This window comes from Marmota marmota, unplaced genomic scaffold (genome assembly GCF_001458135.2).
Source record: "Marmota marmota marmota unplaced genomic scaffold, marMar, whole genome shotgun sequence".
NCBI lineage: Eukaryota > Metazoa > Chordata > Mammalia > Rodentia > Sciuridae > Marmota > Marmota marmota.
This window is the reverse complement of record NW_025999977.1, coordinates 40,201,728-40,212,058: the sequence shown is the minus strand read 5'-3', so window position 1 is coordinate 40,212,058 and position 10,331 is coordinate 40,201,728. Positions and strand designations below refer to the sequence as shown.

General features: G+C 48.4%; 2 protein-coding genes across 6 annotated transcripts in view; one reads left to right on the top strand and one right to left on the bottom strand.

The window, feature by feature from the left end:
* The first annotated feature begins 1,675 nt into the window (after positions 1-1,675).
* On the top strand, positions 1,676-7,352 carry Abhd1 (abhydrolase domain containing 1). Of its 3 annotated transcripts, none has more exons than XM_048804669.1 (9): positions 1,676-1,885; positions 4,987-5,147; positions 5,448-5,663; positions 5,828-5,873; positions 6,054-6,166; positions 6,293-6,466; positions 6,650-6,698; positions 6,790-6,955; positions 7,075-7,352. In XM_048804669.1, exons 1-9 carry the CDS (start codon positions 1,772-1,774, stop codon positions 7,284-7,286), a joined length of 1,251 nt encoding a protein of 416 aa, XP_048660626.1. In that variant the 5' UTR covers positions 1,676-1,771; the 3' UTR covers positions 7,287-7,352. The 3 variants fall into 3 exon arrangements, with proteins under 3 accessions (XP_048660626.1, XP_048660627.1, XP_015335359.1); XM_015479873.2 differs by having other exon boundaries at positions 1,677-1,885; positions 5,481-5,663; XM_048804670.1 differs by lacking the exon at positions 5,448-5,663.
* The window catches only part of Preb (prolactin regulatory element binding), a 3,963-nt gene continuing 935 nt past the window's right edge, over positions 7,304-10,331 (bottom strand). For 2 of the 3 annotated variants that reach the window (XM_015479871.2, XM_048804668.1), the window contains 8 exons: positions 9,990-10,176; positions 9,587-9,807; positions 9,340-9,420; positions 9,103-9,227; positions 8,732-8,905; positions 8,554-8,626; positions 8,220-8,379; positions 7,304-8,037 (listed from right to left, as the gene is read on the bottom strand). In XM_015479871.2, the coding sequence (XP_015335357.1) occupies positions 7,943-8,037; positions 8,220-8,379; positions 8,554-8,626; positions 8,732-8,905; positions 9,103-9,227; positions 9,340-9,420; positions 9,587-9,807; positions 9,990-10,176 (1,116 nt within the window). In that variant the 3' untranslated portion in view covers positions 7,304-7,942. The remainder of the gene's footprint in view (positions 8,038-8,219; positions 8,380-8,553; positions 8,627-8,731; positions 8,906-9,102; positions 9,228-9,339; positions 9,421-9,586; positions 9,808-9,989; positions 10,177-10,331) is intronic. The other variant, XM_015479872.2, reaches the window with a different exon arrangement.

Genomic DNA, 10,331 nt, shown 5'->3' with positions numbered 1-10,331 from the left:
CTACATGTCTGAGTCTGAATGCATCCTTTTTCTCCTCAAACCTTTCCCTCTCATGGCTTCCCCATCCCAGGGCAAACATCCCTGCCTCTGTGTAGTTGCAAACCTGGGAGGGTCATCCATATTTCTCCTTCTGCCCCATCTCCAACTACTAGCACATCCTATCTTGAAGATTTATTTTTATGCTTTTTTTTTTTAATGGTACTGGGGATTGAACTGAAGAGCACTTTACCACTGAGATACATCCTCAGCCCCTTTTAAAAATTTTTATTTTGAGACAGATTCTCACTAAGTTGCTTAGGACCTTGCTAAGTTGCTGAGGCTGGGGAACTTGTGATCCTCCTGCCTCAGCCTTCTGAGTTGCTGGGATTTACAGGTGTGTGCCCCTGCACCTGTCTATCTTGAAGATTTTCACTCCTCTCTCTAGTTGTCCTCAAGTCTAGGCAGCCATCTTCTGTTACTGGAGTGTGGGTAACAGCCTCCCCATTGGCCTCTCTGTTTCTGTTTTTTTCTGCTTGTTTTCCTTCTTCCCCAACCCGAGTAGCCTAAGGGATTCTTTAAATACATAAGTCTGATCTCATCAATCAACCCTTTTTAAACTCCTTTGATGGCTTTCCTCTGCCTTTAAGATAAACTCTAACTTCTTTCTGCAGCTGCTAACCACCTGGTCCTTGGCCACCCTTGTGCTCAGCTACACCAAATATCTTTTGGCTCCCTTAAGAAGTCTCTCACTTATCCCGGAGCTAGCACTCCCACCTCCCACTTGCCTGGGTAACTCCTATTCATTTTTTTGTCCCCTTCCCAATGAAACTTGGGCACCCTCCTCAGTGCCACTATGGCAGCAAGTACTTCCTTTTTCTAGCATCACTCCCTATAGTAGAGGTTCAACCCTGAGGACATATTCGAATCGTCTATATACATTGATACCTGAGATGTTCTTCAGATCAACTCTATTAGAGGTGGGATATGGGCACTGACAGTTTATACAACTCCCAAGTGATTCTCATCTGCAATCAAGGTAGAAAACCATAGCTCTTCTATGTTGCTTATTACTCTATCCCAATGAAGACAGGATCAGAATCCTTGGGATATCTATATCCAGTGCCTGGTACAGAGTGAATGATGAGTAAAGTATCTTTTGTATGACTACTATTGGCAGGGATTGTATGAGACAACAGAGTGACACTGCAGGAATGACATTAACCTGGGATTTGGATTGCCACCACTGAGCATCAAAATCCGGAGCCCGTAACAGTTTGGGGTTGTCACAGTTGGACAGTGGTTGTACCCTGTGTATGAAGGTCACTGTGAATATACTCTGCATGGCAGGGCAGAATATCCCACAAGGATGGCTGTGCCCAGAGTGTGATTGAGTAATTGGAGAGTTCTGACCAGGATGTTTGATTTTGCTGTTGCAGGGGAAGTTTGAGGAAGGAGCCAGAGATGGCTCGCAAGATGGCAGCCGTGGGAGAGGCTGCTTGTCCTTGAGCTGCACGCTTGTAACCGCGAAGGGGACTTGGGAGGTAAGGAAGAGGGGGCCGGAGGCCATTGGCAAGTCATTGGTGCTGCCCCAGTGAGGGCAGCTACGCAGCTCACTCAGCGCCCTGGCACCGCCTCTCGTCGCTCCATTCCCAGCACAGGCGGGAGGCGGGTCTTTGAAGACCGGCCAATGGTGTGAAAGGGGCGGGGCAGACGCCGAACTGCGAGCGGAAGAGTCAAGGTTCAGGATCTGGAGCCGGTCGGGAGCTTGGGAGTTGGGAGCTCCCTACCCAAGATGCTGAGTTCCTCCCTGAGCTCCCAGAACGGCACATGGACAGAGACATTCTCTCTGCTTTTGGCTCTTGGCGTTGCCCTCTACTTGGGCTACTATTGGGCGTGTGTGCTCCAGGTGGGTGCGAGCCCAGCGCTCTGAACGGTGGGTTTGGGGTACTCGGGTGTAGGGAGCCACTTCCAACCGGAATTCGAGCCTTTTGTGAAAAGTTTAATGGTTAGGTCTCGTGCCTCAGGTGAAATTTGCTTTTATCACTTAATGGAGAGTCAGTTCTTTGCCTCCCTAGATTCTCTGCATTCTCCCATGCCAGCTGATCCGGCTGGGCACCATGTGGACAGGCATTTGGGGAAAGGCAGGGTGAAAGACATCCTGAAGTGTCAAAAGAGACGTGCATACTCCGATTTCCTTTTTAGGTGGTCTGGCAGTTTTCTCATTAGCAGCACTGAATGATGGAAACAGGCCTGTGGTTTGTAGGCAATCCCAGGACCACCTCCATCAGCCCAATAAAGGCTCCCTTCCTTTGAGGGCTGTCAGACCTGATGGATAACCTTAACTGTCTATGTACATTCAGCCCTGTATTAAGTTCTCCACATATAGTGTGATGAAAAAGTATCAAGAGGCTGATTTTGATCAATTTGGGGATTTTCTTACTGAAATTTTATAAGTACAGAAAAATCTTTTGATCTTCATTAAAAATCTGTTTCAGCTAGCTGAGTCTCAACAAGAAACCTATTGATTCAAGTCCTTAAAAGAGGCCTATAGGAGCCTGGTGTGGTGGTGCTCACCTGTAATCCCAGTGGCTTAGGAGGCTGAGGCAGGAGAATCACAAATTCCAGGCCAGTCTCAGCAAATTAGTGAGGCCCTAAGAAATTTAGTGAGACCCTGACTCAAATTAAAAAATAAAAAGGATCGGGGATGTGGCTCAGTGGGAAAGGTCTTGTGCCTCATTTGGGTTCAATCCCCAATAATACCCCCCACCCTCCCACACACACAAATGTAACTAAAAGGCCTATAGGAGCTGGGCCCTGTGGCTCTTGCACCTGTTGTCACAGCTGTTGGGGCTAGGACTGAGGCAGGAGGATTGCTTTAGCTCAAGAGTTCAGACCAGCCTGAGCAACATATCAAGACACTATCTTATAAGTTTGGGCTGGATGTGTAGATCAGTGGTAGAGTGTGTGTTCTTAGCATGCTTGAGGCCCTGGACTTGATCCTCACCATGGATAATAATAATAAGCCTTCCTTAATAAAAAGTTTAAAATCCCACAGTCTCACAATACTGTTAAGCCTCACCTTACACAGCAGATTTGGAAAGATGGTCAGATCAGACCTGTCCTGAATAAAACATTTTTCTTTGCTTGCATCCAGCCACACAGCAGAGTCCTTATTCTATACTCCAAACCCTTTCTTGATTTCCAGATACTGATGCAAGGAAAGTACCATTCTGGAGAGCCCGAGGACATGGAATTTAGGCTGTCCAGCATGGTAATGGATTAGTACTGATTTATCCACAGCAGCCAATGGCATGTTACTAGGATTGAGTCAATAAACATTTTGCTAGAGATCAAGAGGCTAACTCACATAAGTCAAGCCTGGAAAATAATTTGTTGGTCTTGTTCTCTACTACTGAGCTGTGTGAGGATTTAATAAGTTGATAGCAACTCAAAATCTTGGCAATTAGGAGGTAATATAGTACAGTGACTAAATGGCTCAGTTCTAGAGTCAGAACATCTTGGATTTGAATCTTCAGCTCTGACACAAAGCTGTTGTTTGATCCAGGAGCATGCCTGTAATCCCAGCAGCTCAGGAGGCTGAGGCAGGAGAACCGAGAGTTCAAAGACAGCCTCAGCAAAATTGAGGCACTAAGCAACTCAGTGAGACCCTGTCTCTAAATAAAAATACAAAACAGGGCTGGGGATGTGGCTCAGTGGTCAAGTGCCCCAAGTTTGACTTCTGACAAGTTATTTGACTTTCAGACTCTTCACAGAGAGGGATCATAGAGCTTAAAGAACCATTATGACAATCATAAAATAAAATCATGTAAAGTGCTTATTAGCACAATGCCTAGAACATAATGAGCACTCCAGATTTTACCTACAAGTATTACTGTGATACCATAATTATTAATTCTGCCTTGCCTCTTGTTTGCTATGTGACTGGGTAAACCAGATGACCTTTGAGAATCATAACTTCTTCACTTATATCTTATCTCATAAGGTTGGCTTAAACTAGTGCATCTAGCACCCTGTGAGTCATTACTTTTATTCCAGGGTTTAAGGAGCAGGGTCCAAGTCATATCTCCCAAAAGTCACATTATTAACTTGACCTCTCTGGTTTATCTTATCATTTGCCCAGTCCCTTTTGAGCATGTGGATTGTAAGAAAAGAGAGGAATCAGAGCAAGTTCCTCCGAAATGCAATTTCTGTTACTGAGGCTGAGGCCTTTTGCCTGTTCCACATACACCTTCTTAAGCTTTCTATGTGGCTGGGCCTTCATTCACTTGAGGCCTATTCTGAACCAAGCAGGGAAAGCGAAAGTTAGGTCAGTACTCACTAATCTCATCTGCCTCTGTTATCCCATTGCTGTGCTCTTTGTCCTGGCTGGCATGAATAAAAATATTTGTTTACATGAAGACTGTTCTTTCTGTAAAGAAAGGTCTAATAGTAGGTGCCCTGTAGAAAGAAGCCCTTCAACGTGAGCAGAGACATTAGGAACAACAGGAATATGCAGATAAGGTACTAAAATCCAGAGGGGCCTATGGCCAGAGGGCACCTCAGGAAGAAGATAGCAAGGAAAAGACTGCCAATGGTGCTACATTTTTTCAGCCCCTACTCACAACCCCAGCTCTTCCTACAGGGGATCAGCTTTATATTACCTGCTGTCTCCCAAGTGGGTTGGGAGCAGGGATAGGCTGAGCGGGGCAGTCAGCACTCAGCTGCAGCAGCTCTCAGTTTAGGGTCAATTTGGGAGAGGTGACACTCCAGGACTGGGGTTCTGTGGAATTCTGGCTGACTGTTCATGGCCATTTGTGACTAAGATGTGGTAGATATGTCACTTGACAAAGCAGGGTCCGCTAGGCTGATCTCTGGGGAGAAGGGTTACTCACCTCCTGGTACTGGGTGCCTCACAAGCTTGGGGCAAAAATCAAGGAAGATTATGGGGCAAAAATCAAGGAAGATTATGGGGCAAAAATCAAGGAAGATTATGCTATGTAATTACAGAGGCCTCGCCTGGTGGCTGGACCCCAGTTTCTGGCCTTCCTGGAGCAACACTGTCCAATCACTATGGAAATTTTCTACCCCACACTGTGGTGTTTTGAGGGACGGCTACAAACCATCTTTCGAGTCCTCCTACAGTCTCAGCCCCTAGTCCCTTACCAGAGGTAAGAAGGGACAGAATGGGATGGACATGAAGCTGCGAGTCCCTAGGGGAAACCTATCTACCTCTTTTAAAGGAAGGTAATCTTTGCTCCATTTACCTCAGTGTGTTGAGGGCACAGTGAGATTGAGTAAATGGAAGGGCTCTCTGATTGCACACCACAAGGTAATATTCAATCTCATGCCCCATTCTGGTCAGTCTTATTTTTTACATAAGCATACCTTCAAATGATGCTAGTGGGAAACTCTTGGACATGTAGGTGAGGCAGGGGATGAACTTTTGAAGTACATCAAATCCCTAGTAGTATCTTTGTGTGCCCATCTCTTCCAAACCACAGTGAAGTCCTCCAAACTCCAGATGGAGGCCAGTTCATGCTAGAGTGGGCAGAGCAGCCCACCAGCAGTCACTACTCTGATCCTGCCACCCAGCCCATTGTGTTGCTGCTTCCTGGCATCAGTGGCAGTAGCCAAGAGACATACATTTTACACCTGGCAAGCCAAGCTTTAAGGGACGGCTACAGGTAAGGATGGGCACAGTTCAGGAGTTGGGGAGCCTGAGAAGTTGTAATAGGGAGAAGTCAGTCCAATCCTGATGGAGAGCTTTAGGAAGGGAGTCTTAACAGGGGTCTCTTTGAAGACTATCAAAAGGGGAAGGTCTGGTTGATGTACCTATTTATGCCCTCAGAGCTGTCGTATTTAATAACCGGGGCTGCCGTGGGGAAGAACTGCTGGTGAGTACCCTCCTTCCCCATGATGGCTATGTATCTGCTCCCTTTTGAGACACTTGGCCCTGGGGCCCTACCATCCTGCCTACCTACCCTTCCTCCCTTTCCCCACCACCTCCTAAGCCCTTCCATTTTGCTGCCTTCTAGTCTCCTCCCTCCCTGTCCAATAATCCCATTTGCCCTTAGACCCACAGGGCATATTGTGCCAGCAATACTGAAGATCTAGAGACAGTTGTGAACCTCATAAAGCGCCGCTACCCCCAAGCTCCATTGCTGGCTGTGGGCATCTCTTTTGGAGGGTAATGGTTGCCTGGACTTAAGTCAAAGGCCCAGTCTTCCCTTCTTTCCACCTCCATGTCCTTTCTTTCTCCATCCCAACTCACTCGTGCAAACCTTCTTTCATGGCCCCTTGTCCAATCCTGCAGGATACTGGTGCTGAACTACCTGGCACGAACTGGGAAGGCTGCGGGATTGGTGGCAGGACTGACTCTATCTGCATGCTGGGATTCCTTTGAGACCTCTCACTCCTTGGAGACCCCCCTCAACTCACTGCTCTTCAATGGGCCCCTCACTGCTGGGCTCTGCCAGTTTGTGGACAGGTAGGGAGGGTCTTTGCAAATAGGAGGGAGCAGAAGAGAGGGCAGGACAGCAGATGTGCCAGGCTTTCCCAATACTTGGTCAGTTCTTACCTAGGCTTTCTCATGTATGAGATAGTACAATAGGCTAAAGGCTTTGGGCCATAAGCAGGAGTCAAGATAAACCCTGATTATACTCTTTTCCAGAAATAGAAGGACAATTGAAAACGTGGTGGATGTAGACTTTGTGCTACAGGTATAATCTTTCAACCATCCTCAGCCCCAATATTACTCTACCACTGTCTTCCTCTTCTGTTATCTTAGCCCCTCCTGCCCCTACCACATAGGCCCGCACAATCCGCCAGCTTGATGAGCGCTACACATCTATAGCCTTTGGGTATAAAGACTGTGATGACTATTACCAAGCATCAAGTCCAAGAACCAAGGTCAATGCCATCCAGATCCCTGTGCTCTGCCTCAATGCAGCAGATGACCCCTTCTCCCCAGTCCATGGTGAGTAGCTTGAATCATGAAACCTTAACCCCAGAGAAAGTGGACCATGAGGTACAGGTGGAAAAACTGGGTTCTCATTAAATACCAGGTCCCTAACCTCTTTTCTGACTCCCTCCCAGCCTTACCCCTACAGGCTGCCCAGCGCTCTCCCCAGGTTGCACTGCTCATCACAGCTCGGGGTGGCCACATCGGTTTCATGGAAGGGCTGCTGCCTTGGCAGCACTGCTACATGAACCGCCTCTTGCATCAGTATGCCAGTGCCATCTTCCAGCATCCAGCAGAGCTGACTGACCTAAAGGCACTCCCACCTTCTGGGGACATAAAGAGCTGACAAGAGTACATTTGGGATCTCAGTTCAATCTTCCCTTGTTTATTAAATATCAACTCTTCTTGCCTACTGGGCTGAGGTTCATTTTTCCCTTTCTTCAAGGCCGGGGTAGACCATCCAGGAACTTACTGCTTGTTTAGCCTGGTTGGCTTAGCACTACCCACCTGAACTCAGAGGTTGCTACCTGAGTCCTCTTTTTGCCCTTTCCTGCCTTAACAGTAGGTGCCAGGCCAGTCCTTGTCTCAACAAAGACCAGGGTTATCATTTGAAGGCTGTGAGGGGAGGAGAAACAGATTGTTTCTTTAAGAAGGACGGCAGTACCTCCAGGGTCTTCAGCATCTTCACATGTTCCTGGAGGAGGACAAGCTCAACACTGGAGCCTCTGGTAGACAGAGGGAAGGAGGCAGGTAGTATTTATGATCCAGGCTTTAGACATTAGTGTCTTGGGTGGACCCACAGGTGATGAATCCAGGGCTCCCAGGACCCAGAATCACACAGGGCCACAACCAAGCTTTAACAGAGAAGGGCAAGCAGGGCCCATCAGTCTCATCAGAGGCAGCTTCAACTATGGATCCAAATGGAGTAATAGGAGTCCAGGCCTCTATTCTGCTCTTGAAGGTGGCAGTGTCCAGGCCCCTGATTCCCAGGGGCTAAAGAGGCTAAAGGAAACCTGGAAAGGCACTCTGGAGCAGCAGGATGGTCACAACAATAAGCCCGACACATAACAGGAGCAGCAGCCACACAGGAACACTCCCTGTGGGTGGAGGTGAGAGAAATGAGCAAAGGGGCTTCAGAGACTGAAGACCAAAACCTTCAACCTGTTAAGGAGGAGGCAGATGGATGGCTATAAACAAAGCAAACAAGCAGCTATTCTCTATGGGTGAGTTTCTGCTACAGCTAAAGGTGGGACAGGAACCCAAACCCCCAATGACTCACGCCTTGAGGGCAACAGGTGCAACTGGCAACGACTGTCCACAGCCACAGAGAACAGGGCAGTTTCATGGGACCCGAGAAGTTCTGGACCACGACCCTTCTCAGGTAGGAAGGCCACATCTGTAACCACAATGCCATGGGCCTCCCTCATGTAATAGAGGCGCTGAAGATAGGAAGAAAAATAGTGAGGGAAAGCCCAGTTAGAAGCGTTCCCTCTGGGAGACATTCTGCCCACCCCCACCAGGCTTCCCCTATGGATGGGCCAGATCCCTTCTGGCACTCAGGGTAGAGTAGCCAACAGTCTTCCCACAGGGCTATGCCAATGTCCACCCATTACCTGAAGAGAGAAAGCTATGTAGATAGCTACAGAGCCAGTGACCGTACCCAGGCCTAGGAAGGTGCCCGATTCACTGTAACAAACAACAAAAGGCTCATTATCTTCAGGAACTCAGGCAGGACTGTTCCCAAACTCCCCCAGGACTCCTCTGCCCAGCCAAGCCACCATTGTCTCATACCTGACACTGAGGCAGGAGATGACTTCATTGCCACAGGGCTTGGTACGAAGAGGCAAGAAGGAAGAACCATCCCAGGCTGTGAGGTAGCAAGGTGGGGGCTGGCGCAGCCGCTTGTGGGGGATCTGCACTGTGAAGAGCCGCAGCCCAGAAGGCTGGTCTGGAACCTGCCCAAACCTAGGAGCCAAGCAAGGGACTATTCAGCTCCTGGGTCTTCTTCTTCAGAGGTTTGTGCACTCCTGTCCCTAATCATGCTGGATGTTAACACCTGGCAAGGCCACACTTCCTCCTCCTCTCATCCTGTCCTCCAGTCTTCCCTCTCCCTCACCATAGCTAGGCTATGCCTCTTTTAGCCACCGTCAGGGTCTTCATACCTGCAGGCCTGGTAGCGGTAAGGCGTGTTAGAAAAGGTAGGTCCATTTTCTTGCCAGTGCAACTGCATCAGTAGCTGATCCTTCTGCCACACAGAGGCCTTAAGGTCCCAGCCCACAGTTACCAACTAGTTAGGAATAAAGATTCCAGAGATGGCTAGTTAGGGATCTACTTCCTGTGCAAACAGTATAAGCACCTCCTTACTCCTTTCTGCATCCCCTTCCCACACTCCACCTCACCTTGCCATCAGGCCCCAAAGCCAGGTCTTCAATATCCCCTTCATGGGCTTTGAACTCCAGAACTTTCTCCAGGCTGGGTACCTGCAGCCAAGCCACCAACCTGATTAGGCCAGATAGCAAGAGCACTATGATCCTCACCCCTCTTCTTCAATGGCCACTCACAAGTTTCCCAGAACTCATTCAGATTTTTACAATTTTGGTCTTGTTGCAACTACCATTCATCTTCCCTAAACCCCCAAAGTCACACCTTCCAGACACGAACGAAGCCATCTGTTCCTCCAGTGGCAAGCAAGGTGTTATCATGGTTGAAACACACAACTTTCTGCAGTGGATCAGAGCCGAAGTCTGTCTGCACTGCCTGCAAATTCTCAACCTTGAGCTCTCCCCCCTCAGGATGGGTCTCAGCTCCTGATTTCTTTTCTGCTGGGGTTGCCCCCTTCCTTTGTCGAAGCCCTTGCTCCTTGGAACCTGCAACACAAACAGCTTGCCAGGATCCAGCCCTCTGTATTAAATAGAATTGGTCGCTCTCTATATGGCAAGGATTTCTACAGCTTCTAGCTGCTAACATGACCTTACTTGCAGTTTCACTTCTTTAAAGACAAAGATGAAAGTGATCTTATTCATTTAACCCTTTTTCCAAAGCTCCTCACCTGCTTTCTCTGCCTTGTCTTTCTGCTTATGGACCCGGAAACGCAGGAGCTGACAGTGGGCATCCTGCCCTGCTGCAAGGATATCACCCGCCAGTGCCAAGTTCATGGTAGCCCGTGTCTCCGTGTCATGGGAGTGCAGCAGGGAAGCGCTTAGGCGCCCATTAATTTGTTCTAGCTGCAGAAAGTGCTATGAGAGAGGGAACAAGGATGGGCAAATTTCAGGGGTGCCCGGAGCACATGCAAGGCAAACTTCTCTTAGTTCTTACCCTTTTTGATCACTGCACTTTCTAGTTCACAGGGTTTTTTCGAGCTGTTTATCTTTTTTTTTTTTTTGGGGGGGGG